Source organism: Equus przewalskii, chromosome 1, assembly GCF_037783145.1.
Source record: "Equus przewalskii isolate Varuska chromosome 1, EquPr2, whole genome shotgun sequence".
NCBI classification, from domain to species: Eukaryota; Metazoa; Chordata; class Mammalia; order Perissodactyla; family Equidae; genus Equus; species Equus przewalskii.
Window position 1 is genome coordinate 64,286,553 of NC_091831.1, and position 19,139 is coordinate 64,305,691.

At 39.5% G+C, this 19,139-nt stretch overlaps 1 protein-coding gene across 17 annotated transcripts in view; it reads right to left on the reverse strand.

The window, feature by feature from the left end:
- Positions 1–7,300: 7,300 nt before the first annotated feature.
- The window catches only part of KCNMA1 (potassium calcium-activated channel subfamily M alpha 1), a 719,065-nt gene continuing 707,226 nt past the window's right edge, over positions 7,301–19,139 (reverse strand). For 8 of the 17 annotated variants that reach the window (XM_008519119.2, XM_008519116.2, XM_008519113.2 and 5 more), the window contains one exon: positions 7,301–14,034. In XM_008519119.2, the coding sequence (XP_008517341.1) occupies positions 14,010–14,034 (25 nt within the window). In that variant the 3' untranslated portion in view covers positions 7,301–14,009. The remainder of the gene's footprint in view (positions 14,035–19,139) is intronic. The other 9 variants (XM_008519122.2, XM_070612927.1, XM_070612911.1 and 6 more) reach the window with 2 other exon arrangements.

Genomic DNA, 19,139 nt, shown 5'->3' on the forward strand with positions numbered 1-19,139 from the left:
TTCATAAAATAATTGGGAGCAATAATTCTTTTTCTATGCTCTGGAATAACATTGGAAATTTCTATTCTTTCAATTTTTGGTAGAATTTACCTGCAAAACTACATAGGCCTAACAAGTTTTGTATTAGAGGTCATTGTACTTCAAAAATTTTGCTATTTTTTTATGGAAATTGGTTAATTTCTATTTATATCTCTTCTAGCACTAGTTTATATTTTCCTAAGATTTTTCTTTCATTCAAATTTTCAAATTTACTTTAACAGAATTGAACACACTTGAGATTTGTATTATTTGTATTTGTAGTTATTTTTCCATTCATATTTTTACTTTATGAACTTGTGCTTTCTCCTTTGTTCTTTCATTTTTTGTTCTCGTTATTTAATTCTCTTTCATATGCATTAGTTCAACAACTTTTTTGTTATCTAATTCATTAACATCCACAGAAATCTTTTTATATTTAATTTCTTTTATTTCTTTAAAGTTGATTTAATTTATTTTCTTTCTAACTCCTTGTATTATACACTGAATTTATTTTATTTCTTGCATATAAATATATATATAAGATTATGAATTTTCCTTTGAGCAGTGTTTAGCAGCATTCCATAGATGTTGCATGTAGTATTTTTGTTATTGTCGTTTTCTAGATAATCTCTCAATTTGGTTTTTGCTTTAAAAAATTATTTAATTTCTTGTTAGTAGGTTTATTTTTACTTTCTGGTATTGTTATTAGCTATTAATTTTCTTGCATTAAATAATGCATATAATTTCTATTTGTGGCATTCATCAGCTTTTTGTGTGGTAATACATGGTATATTTTTGAGAATGTTTCATGGGAATCTAAAAATGGCGTGTATTCTCTGTTTTTAGTATATATATGTGTGTGTACATAAATATGAATATCTGCACATGTATGTGAAACTTACAGAGTGTATACTTTATTGATAATGTCCATTAATTCTTTTATAAACTTGCTTTTTTGTCCACTTGATAATACATGGAATAAGAGAAATGAGCTAATTTCTCTTACTCCTAATTTGCCTCTAAAGATTTATACTTACATTTCATGTATTTTCACTTTATGAAATGTAATAATGTGACTTTCAACTCTGACAACTGTGATTGTTAGACCTTGGTCTAACATTGCATTGTCATTGTACCTTTATCATAAAAAAACACAAGGATTTTTCTCATTTAATGATTTTTGTCCTGATGTTGCACATTGTCTAGTATTAAGAATCCGCTTAAAAAAAATGTGATTGCCCAAAATGCCTTTGCACATGCTTGAATTTTATTCTAAGTCCCTTTTTTGTTAATGTATTTTTTGTTTTTTGTGATTTTTTTGGTGAGGAAGATTAGCCCTGAGATAACATCAGTTGCCAATCTTCTTTTTGCTTGAGGAAGATTACTGCTGAGCTAACACCCGCGCCAATCCTACTGTTTTTTGTATGTGGGATGCTGCCACAGCATAGCTTGATAAGCAGTATATAGGTCCACGCCTGGGATCTTGGCCCACAAATCCCAGGCCAAAACAGAACAAGCAAACTTAACCACTATGCCACTGGGCTGGCCCCTGTTAATGTTTTTATACAGCATAATTTTAGGTTTTACTTTTCCATCATATGTCTTTTTAAAAAACAAAGTCATCTCATTTTTATTTTTTTTATATAATATGTCCAGTCTTAAATTTGCCATTGTATTTTCTATTTTTTGTCACCTCTTTTATCTTTCACAATATGCCTATGTTAGTTTTGCTTTGTGTAGTGTTTTAGTTCTGAAATTTCAGAATGTGTATATTCCACTTTTTGAGTATTACTATGCAAGAGCTGTTGGGGTTTTGGTGAGCAAGGGGAAAACTCTAATCTACAGACCATGATCCTTAAGACTCTTCACTTCAGCTGCACCCTCAATTGCACCCACTTTTTCACCTATGTCTCTTCAGGAGAGCATCACCCCTGCTCTCTCAGAGACTAGGAAGCTCCAGAGGTGGGGAAAGAAAGGAAACAGCCTGAATGTCATAAAAAATAAGTGGCTTTTTCCAGCAAGAGAAAGATAATCTGTGTATGACTCCACTCATATGAGGAATTTAAAACTATGGACCAAGAACAGTTTAGTGGATACCAGGGGAAAGGTGGGGTGGGGGGTGGGCACAAAGGGTGAAGTGGTGCACCTACAACATGACTGACAAACATTAATGTACAACCGAAATTTCACAAGATTGTAGCCTATCAATAACTCAATAAAAAAAAAACTGAAAAAAAAATAAGTGGCTTTTTAACTTAGGTATATGCATAATACAACATAGTAAATTTCAGTATCTTTTTATTGTTGCAATTTAATATGTAAAAGAATAAGCTAAATTTATATCTATTATTCTGGAGGGAATATATTTACATATTTTTAGTTAAGAAAAGCAAATTGCACGTTCATATTTACAGTATGAGCCTTTTTATTCAAAAAAATTGTTAAATATTTCTCCACATATTTTTACATATTTGCATGTCTTAACGTTGATTTCACAGTTGAGGGGCTTGAGAGAATAAAGTCGGTGTGGGGAGATTACTTCTTTATCATCTCATTGTTTGTGGTGAGCATGTGCTGCATTTGAAATTTTAAAGAGAAATTTAATGTACAAATTAAAGAAATGTATAATTTTAAAATAGGTTTAACAAGAAAAATTATAAAGGGAAAAATTGGCACTAAAAATATGAAAAAGCGCTTTGTTCACAATTTAAAAATTTAAGTTTAAGTGACAATGAAAGTCCATTTTGCAACTCCCAGAATGGTCTGCTATTTGGTGGCTGCTCTGTGACCACTTCTTCTTTTTCTGTTTGCTTGGTCCCCAACCCACGTAACGGGAGAGGTGATCACACCTCCAAGACTAACATGGATGAAGCAGGAATGCTGAAAGTCTAAACCAAACACAATTATCAGATCCTTTTCTGGTTATTATTTTGAGTGTGGTCACAGGACCCCATCTGAGCCGATGGCACCTGAGGGAAGTGTTCTGGGTACCTCTAGAAAACTCTTTTTATTATAAATGAGTCTCATGAGAGAAAATATCCTCTACTTCACAGGACATTGTTGTGTCTCGTGTGACTGCTGAAATAACTGAAGCCATCGTCTGTCCGTGAGCACAGACATTGTCAATATGCTGACGGCAACAGGACACAAAAATGGAAAGTGCTGGGACTCTTGGTAAAGACGGTGCGTTCTTGCATCTACCAACCCTGTGACCAAGTCATCTCTGGACTTTTCACTTTATCAGACGATAAACATTTAATGTGTTAGCCACTTTTATCTTCTGTTGCTTGCAGTCAAAAGCACCCTGGTTAATATAATATCCTACTTTGAAGAAGGTATGGAAAACCAGGGAGTCAGTGGTAGATGGACAAACCATGCTACAAGACACTCTCCTTTGGGGATAATTTGGCAATATCAAATACAATTAAAATGTTTTTTAAATGGCAGAGCAATCCCAGTTCTAGGAAGTTATCCTACTGTCATACTCACGTCTGTGCACAGAGATATATGCACAGGATGTTCATTGAAGCTGTGGGTGAAATAGAAACAGACTGAAAACAACCTAAATGTTAGTCAGTAGGAGAAATGCTAAATAAATTACTTTTTAAACAGAATACTATGTAGCCCTTTGAAAGATTGATGGATGGATTAAAAAACAACCTATATGTTATATTGTTTTTAAAAAGCTATATAGGGTGTAAATAAAGTGCATAGCATGCCATGCTTGGATTATGCTTGTATATGCATAAACTATTTCTGGAAGGATAAAGAAGAAAGTACTAACCGTGATTGCCTGTAAGGAGGGAGCTGGGTGACTCAGAAATAAGAGGGAGGCTTTCACTGCTTACTTATTCTATACCTTTAAGATGTGTGCGACTAGTATGCACGATTATAATTAATTAATTAATTTTTCTTTTAATTAGTTAATGGATAAAAGATCCTTAAAAGGCATATCCTTTCTTGGGACTGTGCCTTGATAAAAAAGACTGTGAAAAACAGAATAAGGCCATAATCCAGACTGGTGTTGCCAAGTTGAGGACTGTGCAAGAGTGCAGCCTTGGAGCTCGGAGTGAGGCAGCTCAGTCCTGCAGCCCACTCCTGCGGGTGTGTAGAGGGTGCTGTGTCCAGTGTGCAGAGAGTGCTGTGTTGGTGCTGAGTATGCAATTACAGGAAGAACAGTTTGTGGTGGAATAAGACACAGGCTTGCTAGCCTGGCAGGACCAGAGCTCAGCAAGTGCAATATACTCACAATGGTAGGGAAAATGTCACAGTGTCTCAGGCTTGCTTGCTGTATATTGGACACTTGGAAACAGGAAACTATGAGATGCAGAGCCCTAGAATGATCTACGGAGGGAGAAGAACTTCATTCCCATATTGGTAAAGCCACTTACATCCTTTGTGGCCTTAGGCCACAAATTTGTTTATTTTTTCTAAAAAGAAATATCTTAAGACTTCTCCTGGTGATTATTATGCATATTTAATCTATATAAGCCTAAATAAAACAAAAATGTATAAAATGAAAAACAAAATCCCTCATACATCGCTTAATTTTCTCCTCCACCTCCTGCCTTACCTTGACAATCACTGTTTATTTCCTTCCAAATTTTAATGAATGTATAAATGTACCTAATCATTTAGCATAAATGGAATTCTACTACACATTATATTTTCTCCCTGTATGAAATATAGGCTAGGAGTCAGCAAACTTTTTCTGTAAAAGGTAAGATAGTAAATATTCTAGGCTTCACATGCCATACAGTCTATGTTGCAATTACTCATCTCTGCTGTTACAGCAGGAAATCAGCCGTATATGATACACAATGAATGGATATAGCTGTGCTCCAATAAAACTTTATTTACAAAACAGGCAGCAGACCACATTTGGCCTATGAGACCAAGTTTCCCAACTAAGTTTGCCTGATACACTTAAATCTACCTCATCTTTTTCACTGGGTGCCTAGTACTCCATTGAACGAATAAAGAAATTCACTTAACTCATCCCTCGTTAATAGGTATCTACAATCACTTCCCTTAGAAGCCCTCTTAACCAAACACTACTTATTGACTAGCTGGGTTAGGTGATGCTCTCTTTCCATCCCCTTGTGTACGTGCTCACTGCTTTCCATGGTGCACTGACGTTGCATGCCTCGCAGGCTGCTCTTCACTCCAGCTGTCTTCTTGTGCTTTCACCAGCAGTCCCAGGCTTGTTTAAACATTTGCACTTGTTATTGTAGTAGGAAATTTAATTAAATAGTATGTTGACCAAGAAAGCAATTGTTGTTTCTACAAAAACAAAGTTGGTTATTCTTGGAAAGACCTGATTAAGGTTAATTGCTTAAAAAGAAATCTGTCAAGTTAGATTTGGATGAGATAACTACAACAGAGTGAAAACAAAAGAGCAGGAAGTGGGCAGTGGACGTGAAGGCCTCCACGTTAGCTCTTTGGAAACAGCAGGCCAAGCTGTGAGGGTGTGTCCGGTCTTAGACACTGCCCTCCTTCCTTGGCAGTTTTCATAGGCTGAACTGAGCAGGGGAATTGCCTTCTGCCTGAAGACACCCTAGGCTCCCACCTTGCCCAATCATCCTTTCCAGGTCTTGGGGGACGTCTTATCTCTGGTTTTTAGCCTACATTTTCAGAGTCTGAATATGAAAGGTTAGTAAGCAGGAGATTGTGTTTCTTCTCTCAAAGGCCTGGTCCATTACCATTTAAAATGGCAATAAGCCCGCATTTACATTTTGATGTTGTTCATGCTTTATTTCCTTTGCACACTGTCTATTCTGTGGCCCCTAGTTTTTCTTGCAGGCAGAATCTATCTTATCTGACATCGCAAAGCAGTTAACATTGATTCTGGTGAATGGTCTACTTTGATTTTTGCTACAGGGAGATTTTAGTACAAATTCACATATATTGTTTCCTCAGCAAATAGAAAAATATGTCCCACATTCATTGTGTTGGGAATGCCGAGCCTGCTATTTTGTAACTCACCGTCTCATCTCTTTTATTTGCTTTCTCTGTCACTGTCGATCTTTTCCTAATATTTCATTCGTTATGCAGACTTCTTTCTCAGAGCCGAGTTTGGCAGTGGAGTTTGCCTAACTAATGGGGACCATATGCTCTGCAATTATATTCCCCAACAATGCTCAGAGTTGTTAGCAACCATTAAGAAGGCAAGTTGAGAAACTAGAGTGCAAAGATTGTCAGGAATTGGCACATTGTGATAGGTAAACCTGCTTTTTGCTGACTCCTATGTATGAGTTCTGGTTTGGGCTGGTATTGGTTTAGGAAGAACAGGGATTTGTTTTTGAAAGTATAAGCAATTGGTATATTTTTCTTCAAATGTGTTTTGTTAAGATTGTTCTCTCTCATGTGTTCCCAATGGCATACTGTACTTATTCCTATAGAGTATTTTTTAACACATGACTATTACCTGTTTATTTGTTGGTTGCATCCCTCTCCAGGCTGTAAGCTGAGATCATGAAGATACACCCTGTTGTATCCCTAGCTCCCAGTAGAGGAATGCAAACATAATAGCTATTTGGTCAATATTTGGCTGATGAACAAATGAGACAATCTCTAGAATACTTTTCTCCACAGTTTATCTCCCTCCCTTCCTCCAGGCTAGACCAGCCTTAACCTTGGGAGTCCAGCCTTCCCAAAAGAGTTCAAAGCACGAGTTCTGAAGATTTAAACCATGGCTCTGAAATCACAGCACTAATTTTTTGGAGGCCTTTTTTTTTTTTTGCCTTGAGTTAAAGTTTCACCTATCACCTTATTAGGGGTGAGTGTGGGGCAGGATGAGTCAAACCTTTAGAAAGTTGTCCTGAGTTTTGATCAGTTAAACGCAGGAGAAAAGAACATTGCTTCACTGTGCAGATGTCAAGAAAGGGTAACTAGCTTAGGAGCAGGTGGCTGAGGAAAGAAACGTTCTAACTTTCCATGGCCAATCTGAGGACTGCTTGTTTCTTCAGAGGTCTGTATGCTGGGGCCTTCTGCAGGAGCATGTAGTCCTCTGGCCATGATGTGGCCCTGTGTGGATTCACAGGCGCTGCATCTAATGACGGCAGCTCTCCCTCTCCGCCACTGTCCATTGCAATCTTGGGCTGGCACCCAATGATGGTCTCCTTGGAGGTCTAGGGATCTGTCTGCACTTGAAGCTGGAAAGGCAAGCCCATGGCTTCTAGAAGTCCACAACTTGGCTAAAGCAGCCTGACAGGAACTCAGGGACTTTGCCACCCACCCCCCTATGGCCATGTGGGCGCCACAGAGACACAGAGAACACTCGTTGTTTTAGAACACAAATACATAAATTTTTATTCTGAGAAAAATACAAAATGAAACCATGTACAAGTTATGTACAAACCCTTTTTACAAGACAAGAGAGTTATCACTGGTTGTTACAGATGACAGAGGTGGGTAGATCATTTCAGAGCACCAGCATTCCTTCTTTCCTCCACTTCCTGTTAGGTCATAGTAATTAATCATAACGTAATGCCAGCAATCAAAGATTTGGAAGATAGATGAATAAGCCATGCTCTTTTCCTTAATGACCATGTAGGCTGACATCTGTGTAAGTGTACTTTTTTTCTTCCTCTCCTGAAGAAATGTTGAGTGCAGGTTTTGGTGTTAAGTGGGGGAAGGGTTCTTTTCAGCATCTGGGTGGGAGGATGTGGGCCAGAAGTTTTAGGCAGGATGTGATTGTGCCACCTGGGAATGGAACATTTTAATTAGTGTTTCTAAGCAGATCTTGGTTTATGTTTGAAATGTTGCAGTTCTGGTCAAACATGTCTCAGGCTGTCCTCAGTGGAAGGAAGGAAGAGGAGCAGGCCACTCTGGGTCAGTTGGGGCTTTGGTTTAGTGTGGAAGTGGGGCTCCCTCATCTGCTCACTGCTTTCTCACACTGACCCTGAATCCCCTTGTGAGGAAAGCTCTGGTTTGCTCTGGCAGGCATGTGTCAGTGCCGTTTGTACATTTCTGTCTAAGATTCTGAACAGTGGGCCCAGTAATGCTTCCTAACGCAGGCACACTGGAGAGCTTTCAAGTCACTTTCATCCTTGTTCTGCTGAATAGCAAGGTGGAGGAGAAGAAACACAGAAGTCCTCAAGGGGATAAACAGACCAAAGGAAATCTTTTTAAATTTAAAATCTACCTAGAGATTAAGGTTGGTTTTCACCAGGCCAAAAAAACCTCTCTCCTCATGCTGCCTGTCCAGAAAAGCCACCAACGCAAGGTGATGATCAAATTTATTTTAGGAACCATAAAGTCAAAGCTGCCAATATGTGTGCTGTTTGGTGGAGGATGAGGTACAATGAGCAACATGAACAGGAAGGTGGAATAAGAGGCCACCTCAAGATCTCTCTCTTTTGAGTCCGTCTCCAGGAAGAATGCCAGTGACCTAGAAATCCTGTCCAAACTCCATTACCCATGGCATCCAAAGTAACACATAGTGGCCTACTGACTGCCCACCCTGAGCGAGACCTCATGACAAGCTCTGGAGAGAAAGACAAATAAGCACAGCCCCTGCCCTTGTCAAGTGAGTTCTTTTACTTCTGAGTCACTATCTCCAATGCCCTTTATCTCCAACCTCATAGACGACCCACCCTCTCTATCTTAAAGTCCCCCTCTCTTGTTTCCCACTTTCCTGCTTCTGGAGTACCCTCAATCTCCTATCTCAAGAGTGTCTACTTATTTTGGTTTTTTGAGCCCCTAAAAATGTGGTTGTAGGGGCTGGTCCTGTGGCGTAGTGGTTAAGTTCAGCATTCTCCATTTTGGCAGCCATGGCCCATTAAGCTCCCCCTCCCTGGAAATCCATTATACTCCACATTTCTCTAGCCATCTATTTCCTATTGAAATACCTCCAAAGCCCATCAAGCATCATATTCCTCTGCACTCTTCCCAGTGGATTATAGTTCAATGTAATCTCTTTCTCCTTTCAACACAAAGCACTAACTCTGAACACCACATACATGCTCCTGGTTGATGGTGTCTTAAAATACTTTTTATATCCTTTTGTTTTTGTTCTTTCTTCCCACCTTTTTGATATATGTCCTGAGTTTGGCCTGTCGTTAGATGCAGAAGTGTCAGGCCCGTTTTCACACCAGAAAATGAGGCAAAAAGGAAGTCTGGTACAGATAGTCTAACACACAACTCCTCCCCTAGTCTAATCCTGTGGGGCTGTGATATCATGGTGCCTCCAACCATTGGCTAAAGGGCTACTGCCTTTGGACACACGGGCTCCTTTCTCTTCGTACCTGTTCCAAACAAATTTACCATAGGAATGGCAAATTAGGTTCTGTAATTCCTTGGGAAATAAAATTAAAGATAAAAGTATTCTCTGAATTGTCTTATTTTATGGAAATCTTGAAAATATTAACAACTGGCATTATGTGAGCAACAACCAACCAGAACAGATTTCACTTAAACAGATTTCGCCAATAAGGCACCACTAGTACAAACTGGTTGGAAACGGTTTCTAATGACTACTCTCTCATAAATAAACCCAAAGGGCCACATCACCTCCTCAAAAGATCATGGGATTTAAATGTCAAATCATCTCTACTGGATAGAAAAATAATGCCCTTTGGGGACATTGGGTGAGTAGAGGAGGGGCAGAAATGTAATTTATCAGGGAAGTGGTAAGTGAATTCTCAGTTCCTTCTGCTTTTTACAGAGGATGAGTCAAGCCCTAAATAGCAAAGGCCCTTTCAAGGGCCACAGTGATTGGTGATCTCACCACCATTCCAAAGCAGCAAAGAGGAACAGAATAGAAAATAGACGCTAGGGACAGAATGGAAAGTGGACGGATTCTGCTCTGGAACTTCTATCCACATTGAATGGATTTGCTTTGTTTCCTATGAGCAAGGCAGTTCATGTCGCAGTCAATTGATGTGATATTCTTTTTTTCTCTCTCTTCCTCCTTTTGTCCTTTCCTCCCTTTTTTCCTTTACTGAGATTCTCTTTGACAATAAAAAATGATTGATCAAAATTAGCCTTATGAATGTATGTGGCAAGGAGATAGTATACTAACGAGAAAAAAAAAATCAAACAGAGGATAGGAAATGAAGTAAGATTGGTTACTCCCAAAGCCCAGATCCACATGCAGAAATAAAAATGAGGAAAATTGCAGGAATCTAGGGGTCATGAGGCTCTAACTACATTTTGGAAATTGTAGCTATGGGTTAGAGATGCAGGGACAGACTTAAACTGTGCCTTAAACCAAGAACAAAGGCAGACAGGGATGAGATGGAGAAGAAAACCTTAGGAACATGCAGGAAACTCTGATCAACACGATTCAGGTGGATTAGAATTTTTAAATTTGTATTTTGACTCTAAAGAGACTCCAAAGTGTAAAGCAGAGGAATGAAGCTAACTCCTATATGTCCAGAGCAGAAAATATACATTACCCTCTGGAGTATTGCTTGGGTGATGCAGTAAGAAGGATCGTTATTCTAGGACAGGACAAGACTGTCTCCAAGGGCTTGGCTTGTTCGCATTCTCCCACTCCTAACTTAGGTCAGGTCCTCTCAGATCTGAAAGGGACCTTAGACTCATCTAGATGAACCACTTTCATTTACAAATGAGCTCACTGAGACTTGGAGAGTCTAAAGAACACTTTCGAAGTGCATAGCTAGTTATTTGCAGATGTAGCTGTTGAACCCTCACGTGAAAACTTAAGTAGGAAATTTGGACTCTCTTGCCTTTCGACATGAAAATATCCCCAATTTTCTTATGTTTTCTCACTTTCCTCCTTCCCAACCCTAACCAAACAGTTCTAATTCCCTGTTTATTTAAATTCTTCAATTAAATTTTTATAAAGTGCATCATAAGATGCTCCAACCTTTGGAAGGATAGAGCTTCTAGGTGTCATCAACTTGCTTTAGTCACAATCATTTTTATCTAAGGTGTCCTATCTTGGTTCAAAGTGACATTTTAAAATGTAAAATTGCTCAGACAAAAGTTAAAGTTTTCTTAATGAGAAAGATGATGATGGTGATGATGTCTTTGTAAGTAGGTGCTTTCTGCATTTTAAATAGCCTGTTTGTGAGTCTTTGATTCTCAAAGGATGCAAGAATCATTAGTGAGGGAAAAATGGCTTTTCTGGAACCCTAAACTGGAATAGGAGATCAGAACCTTATAACACAGACTGTACCAATGATGACCATCATTGGTCTATGCTCACTTTAGCCAGAAAGACGGCTCTTTTCACAGGGAGATGGGATGAGGACTCCTTCAAAGCCAGAGAGTTCAACAAATAGAGACAAATCAGGGAAACTCTGGCATGCTTTTGAGCCCTTGAGTGGTCTTACAGTCTAGTTTCTGTTTTGATTTCACTTTCAACCTACCAGGCACCAGTTTTTGCCAAAGGAGTTACCAACCAGTCATTTTGCATGCTCCTTTAAAAAAAAATGCCTGATTTTATTTTCTGGCCCAGAACAATTCATTATTACAAAGGCAAAATAGCATGAGCTTGCTTCTCTACCTTAGAAGAAAGTGGATTCCTGCCAATTGGTTTTTGGGGTGAAGTCTTTTGCTATAGGAAATCATCTTAGCCATTTTGGTTAAAAAAAAAGTAAAGAAGTTTAGATTCGGATCTCTAGCCATTATGGACATGGAGTTTTCACTTCTGCTTCCAGACTGCCTTGGTATGGAGAGATGGGGAGGAGGGGGCATCAGGCATGGGACACTGGCTTAATGGAAGATCTTCCTCTAACGGAAGATCGTTTAGGTGGCCACGGTGCCTGCCAGAGGGGACCACATAGTTACAACAAATTCAGAAAAGGTTATCAGGTTATTAGGATTCATGAAGGGGGTTCATGAAGGAAAGAAGAGCGTGGGCTGATGTGAATGTACTAAGGTGACCCAAATGCAAAATTGTCATATAGAAGAAGGCCTAGCTTTCAGGAAAGTTGTAAAATCCTAGCAAGAGATTTGCCCCAGAAACCTGTTTTACTTCTGTTGGAAACCAGAAAATGTTTATAAGCCTGAATATAGACTGCTGAAGTCATTTTCGTCTTCTGAATAGACTAGTGATTGGTTATAAGTAGTTTTTAAACCATCCAATTAGACATACATTATATTCACAATACTTTTATAGAACTAATGCTACAAAATGTGACGACACGGTAGCCACAGTCTGACAAGTCACTTTAGGATGGCGCTTATAAGGTGGGAGCACAACTACACTGGTTCTGCAGGGAGTGGACAGAGGTGGAAGCTCATTTTGCCTACGTTGACAATTGGAGTACTTAGTGGACATATGTTTTCATGGTGATTTCATTGCTTGGCTCTGATCTGATTTGCACTAACATACTAGGTACCACAGGGTCATGGCATAAAGAATTAATGGACTAGATATCATGGGACTTTAGGGGATATTTTGGTTGGTTTTGTTTCTCCAAGTGTTCACAATTTACATTTTTAAGAAAATAAAAATCACTGTCACAGCCATGCTTCTCCAGAGACCCTGATGATTGCATCAAAGATTGATAATTTTGAAGTTGAAAGACTTGCTAAATTGTTTGGAACATAACAGTTGCCTGGACAACTGTACATGGAGCATGCAAGTGACCACAGAGCTAGGAGACATCATAATTTGTGACTGATGGCTAGAAAAATCTTTTGATCACAGTTTAAAGTGGCTGATAGATTTAATTTCATTACTGGTAATTTTCAAAGGCCTTTTCTAATAGTCTATACTAAGTGCATTCATTGCTTTCCTTTTGTTGTTATTGTTTTTTATGTAGTTGTACCAAGTTTGTATGTTTTATCCCAGCAACTAAAGGGAAGTCTGCAAAATTAAAATCTGGGCAAAAGTCGTCTCTTTGAAAATTTTCTGGCTTTTACACAAAACCTCAGTGAAAAGAATGAATGTATTATCATATCCTATTGTTAAGTAAAACTACTCATTGGTGTTTACAAATTTTCAGGCTAAAAGCTCTGAGACCTAGGGAGTGGGGAGAAAGTCCGCCAGACTCTTGCAAAGTTGAGATTACTTGCTTGAGTGATTTGGAGACACAAAACAAAAAGCATAATAACATGTAGGAGTCCCCATCATTAGAACAACAAATAGAGCAGTATCTTGTATGTGTCTGATCCTCAACACCCGCGTCTTAGGCATGCTCACAACCCTCCAGGTATCCATAGCTGGCCGGGTAAGTCTAATCTGGCAATTACAGAAAAGCTGCAAGAAGGTCTTCCCTTTAAACACATGAACAGAGGGATGAGAAATACAGAAGGAAAACTAAAACTACAAAAATATGACTTTCAACTGTGAAAATAAATGTGTCCATTTATTAAGAGCTGGTGTCAATGCAGCCAAAATATACACCCATCCAGGAAATTCACCTGCTCCCTTTTGTCTTCGTTTTTGAATTTACTAAAATATATGTTTACATCACTGGACCACTTTTAAATTGTTTTAAAAACCCATTTCCCTTAATTGCAATTAATTCTGGTGGTAACCATCATTCTCCTTGAAGAAAAAGAGATAAATAAGAGAAATTGCATTAAAGAGCCTGGCCACAGAGTAAGTCATTTTGATTTTGCATTGTTAGATGAAGGGAAGATATTTGACAATGAAAAAAAAAAAGAAAAAATATATTTTCTTTCTAATAAATAAAAATAATTTAAAATGCTAGAGGCTATACATGACTATTTTAGTATGTTCATTTATAAATGAAATCATTTTCTTTTCCAAAATACATGGAAGCAATATTCAAGGCAGACAAAGAGAAAGATCTCTCTACTTTATTGTTCTTGCTATTCCTGCTTATCCTAACGTTTCCACCAGTGATTCAGCATGTAAGAGGAAGAAAAGTCACATCACCATTTATGAAGTTTGTCAGGCTTTAAAAAAATAGTTCTGGTCTCCTGGGAGTCAACATTCATCTTCAACTTCTCTGATTGGTGGAATCAAGCTGCTTGTGGATTTATATTGATTGATCTGGTTAGCCATGGGCTTGATTTGAATGTTTCTGGGATAGGCATTATCCGGTTCATCTGTAAACCATTTCTTTTCTGCTAAAGGACAAAATGGATAAAGAACAAAAAGGAGAAATGAGAAGCTTAATTAGTCCTAGGGTAAAGATGTTGGAAAGCTCATTGAAAACTGCAAAAAGGTAATTGATAGAAGCTTACGGTGAGTAATTGCTCAGAGACAGTGCAGTGTAGGGAGAACCCCAGAACCTGAAACATACCTCTGCTGCCTGTAGCAAGTGATGAACCAATGGAACACTGGGACTTGGAGGCACCGTGGGTGGACTTCAGAGAATAAAGAGGGTTGGAAGATAAACTCTGGCAATGTTCCCTGGGGTTCCTCTAGTGGCCTGAAAAACTTTGGTGAGGAGGAGATGCTGAGGACATCAAATAATGGATATGGACATTGTGGCTGAGGAAAGAATTGTGCATCCACCAATTTGAGTGGAATAAGTTTCTAGATCTTATTCCATTGTCCCTGCCGCAGAGTGAGTGGCCTAGAATCTTATGCAGGATCTCCTCCTCCCAGCCTTTACTTGGCTTTGCTTGTAACAAGCATACTTAAAGGTATACTCAATTAGACCTCTCTTCTGCTTCTTTTGCAGCCAGTTTTGGGGATCTTAAAGTAAGGCCACAGATTTTTCTGGCAAATGACAGCGAAAATCAGAATAGCACCCAATGTTTTAGAAGGATTTTGAGATGGCTTTTATTTCAAAAAGAAAACTCTGTGTTGGTGTAAAGTTATAAAAAGAATTCATAGTGGCAATATCTTAAACAACTATAATAACCCAAGCTGTCGACAGAAGAACTCCACACAGTCTTGGCATTTCATTTCCACCCTAAATACAGAGAGGGCTGAGAGAGAATGCTGAGTCAGGGCATCCGGGGCTGGGATGAGAATGGAAACAGCCTAACATCCTTGTAGCTGTTCAGTGCTCTTTCACAAGACTTGGTCCTCATCCCCACTGCCTTCCAGGATCAAAAATTTCTACAAAATCACCCAGGTGTGTAGATATGAAGAGACTGGGAGAATAGGACGTTCTAACTTGGGAATTACATGCCTCATTTTAGTTGCTTAGTAAAAGGAAAGAAAGAGGGAAAAAGCTTTCAAGCACACCCACTGCTATAGACAATGGCCTCTCTGGTCTCCTTTTCAGCCTATGAGAACAATTCAAACTGCCTTGTTAGGGGTCCTGGATTGATAACGTTAACAAAAATTGCTCACCTGGCTTGACAGAGGATCACATGTGTGTGTGTATGTGTTTCTCCCTGTTTGACTAATGATTCATAAATTCAGCATCGATGATGAGCTCACGATCACTCTGCTTCTATTCTCCTTGGTCCATACTTTCTCTTGCTGTGTCAAATGCCCTGAGCCCTCAATGTAAACACTGTCACTGGAGTAGGGTGTGCCCTGATGAAAGCCCACTCACTACCTTTTATTCAGCAGCTCAGTTTACCCCCAGGAAACTTACTGCCTCTTGGATCATTCTCCACTGCCCTTTCTCCTGTGCTGGCTCTCTCACCTATTATAATTAAGTTCACTTTGATTTGAACAGATTGGACGATAGGAATTCATAATGCTACATCCTCACAGTGAAGCTAACTGATTAAGTGCTTTAAATTATTCCCCCTGACAGAATGATAAAGTTACAATCTGTTCTGAGATGATCTACAGCTTGCCAGACTCCTACAGCTTCTTTCTACATTCATTTATCTTTTTGTCAAGCAGAGTTTTTTTTTTCCCCTAAGCTTCAATTCCATAGATCTTTTAAAGTCATCAGCACATCTGAATTATTAATGAGGCTTTAGAGGCAAGGTTCCTGATGGGCTGGTTAAAAAAGATTGTATAGAAATCCAGGACTGTGTACACATCAAAATAATTTCAGCTCCATTTAAAAAACCATTTAGTTCAAGTGTGACATAGATGAACCATTATGCATTTGTGGAAACCAATTTTTTGTGATCTACTATTAAACTAACCCTTCAGAGAGAAGTAAAGTGTAGTGGTTATCATGTTTTAAAAGCATTGCCAGGCTGCTGAAACAATTTCAAACCATGACTTTTTCCAACAGTTTATACGTAAAGATGATTTTCAGAAGAGCCCAGATCTGTGCTGTTTGTCTGAGCCGCCCTTGGTTTCGGCCAGCCATTATGTGGACTGATTTTGCAAAGGGATTTCGTACTAGGTTGGACATGCCAGGTTGGAAGGGAGAGTGAACTCTGCTGATGGAAACAAGTAGGTCTTCGGGGTGAAAGACCTAAGACAGCTGCAATTTGCTGAAATTTTATAACTGCTGCAGAGAATAATTGTTCAGAATTTAGTCTTTACAGTTCAATTCAAAGTCGGCATTTTGACCTTTCACAGTAGAGAGAATATCAATTTCCTTCTGCTGTCTGTAAGAAAGAGAACATTATTTCCCCATTTAAGCTTCTTTCTCTCTTTCTTTTTAAATTTCTTGCCATAAAAAAAAATCTAACCAGAGTAACACTGTGTTTTGCTTAGTCAACTTCAACACAACAAGGAGTTGTGTTAAAGCACACCCTGGTGATGAGGTGAGGTTTTCATTGTGCCTGAGAAATAGGCTTTTTAATTCAGCGTCTTGTAAGCTATAAATATATGTGTTGTTGGAGACTTGGTTAGTTTAGATAAATGGCGAGGAAATAGAAATATATTAATGTTCTGAGATTGTACTAAAATGTCTTGGGGCGAAGGTGTTTTTATGAAGAAATTCTCCCAAAGGGCTTCAGAGGGACGCACACTTCATCGATCGCCAGCCACTCCACTGCAATGAAGAGTGCTTCGATACGACAAGGACATTTTGGTCCATCGATTCTTGCCTTCCAAAGAAGAAACTGCACCAATGAGTGACTCCAAAAGGAGCCAGCAGGAAGAGTACTCAGAGAAGGAATTCAAATGAGTGCTGAAGTGGTCCAGGATAAATCCAGTCCCTGAGTTTATCTCCTTTCCCTGCCTCATTCTACATGCTGGAAAGATTTCCGGGAGCTTTATTTTTATCCCTAAAATGAGAAGGGCAATGGATCTGGTTGTGACAGTCTCCTCACTGTGAGAGAAAAATAGCTCCATTTGTTAATAAGCTTCTTGAGGATGCAACACATGATGTCATCACTGTGAGTACAATGTGTGACCTCCCTGGAGGGAGGGAAGGAGAGGATTTCACAGCCTGTGGCAAGCGGACTAGTAGAATATAACTACAGAGAGACGCTGGTAAAAAAAAAAAAAAAAAAAAAAACACTGCTATTGGGAGATGTCACTTGTCAAGACCAGCCATCCTGTGAGCTGTCCACCATGAATAAACAATGAGGCATAGGCCAAGGAGGTGGCGTAAGGCACTTGGTTAAGGTCCAATGGATCTGGCTCTCTCACAAATTTCTGAGCATGCAGAAGGCAACCTTCTCAATGTTGATGTTTCGATAAAAAGGGCTAGTGCCCATGAAGCACTTACCACAGGTCCAGATACATAGTACATACATGTGAGCTGTTAAGACTATCAGTATTATTAGTAGTATTAGCAGGCAATAGAGCAGAGTGGCAAAGTTCATAGACTTTAGTTTTAAATTCCACTCTGCCACTTCTTGGCTGGGTGACTTTGAACAAATCTGTTCCTCAGATCCCGCATCTTTCAAACGGAGATACTACCGGCATCTCCATCTGAGGTTGTCGTGAGGACTGGATGAGTTAAGATACGTAGAGAGCTTAGAAGAGTGTCTTGCCCGTGGTAAGCACTAAGGTGTTAGCTTTTAGTATAAGGTTAGCATTAATATGAGTACTCTCAGTACTAAAGGACTACATAAGGATGGGTAGTACCTTTTGGTGTGATTGAAAATGGCTGGAGGTGGGGAACTGAGGTGTATAAATTGGGGTGCTAGTCTGAAGAATGGGGATTGTGGCAGTAGAGATGACAGGAGGCTTTGGTTGGGTAGTCTTCATTTGGAAGGTGAAGAGAGGAAGGGATGGCCCAATGCTCTGTCTGGGGAGTTCAGGGCTGCTACCCTCCTGTGGTACCTGTGTCTTTGAAATGTTGGCTTTCACTTGACAGGTGTTCTACCCCATCTTCAAACCATCTGTATCTTCCATTTCTACTTTCGTCACTGAACTGAAAGGGTCCAGAATAAGAGTCACGACTTCCTCCAAAGGAGTGGGCTATGGTGGGGAAGGGCCCCAGACCTGGGCTCATATAACTGCCTGGTTACTCAGCAGCAGAGAAACAGACTGCCCTGTGAAAACTGAGCCTCCTTGTTGGTTCCGTGGGTTGTAAGTGCTGAGGGATTTAGTTTTTTCACATAACTACTCCCCAGAGAAGAGTGCATTAAAGGGGAGATGATGATACAGCAAAGGCATTTAGAATAATTGGCCCCGTTCTCACCCAACACAAGCTGAGGTTTAGAGAGAAAGGACTAGAAAGGAAAAAGTTCCATTTGGATAGAGACAATAGTTGAGAACAGTAAGAGCCAACAAGGAGCTCATGCCTTCAAGAGTAATGCTGCGTGGTTTTGCATCTCACATTTCTGAGAGGCAGTCTGGTATTCATCCTCTGCTGGGCAGAACTCAATGTCCCCAGTGGATCTGACCCATCTACACTGCCACCTTTCCTCTCCATGGGCAAAGTATGGCTATTTCATAGAAATGAAAATCATAGTATCAGAACCAGAGTAGTTTCTGTTTATGAATCTGTCTCACTTCTTTGCAACATGTCCACCATGACTGAAAGTCAAATGCTGCCATTCACTGAGCAGAGCTAACTGTACCCTCCTGGCCTCTTTTGTGGCCCTTGGTCCAGCTGACACCTCAAGGGCAGACTTTTCACTCCTCACTTTCAGGTGGCAGGGGATAATCCCTCTCACCTCCCTATGCAATGAATGTGCAACCTCCTGGTGGGAGATAGTCAACCAATATGGTGACAGGTGCTCACAGCTACTTCTTTATCATGTTATGACAAAGGAAGGATGGGCTGAAAGAAGTGATTGAGACATTGATTTTTACCCTGTCTTGACTTTCACAAGCCCTGAAGTTTCTGCGCTATCCTCTTTCTCCTTCAGCAGCCTGTTGCTATAGGAACCTGGCAGGTTGATTTAATTGTCTCTATTGGGACGCAGACACCTTTAGGCTTTTCCCATGTTGAGGAAGA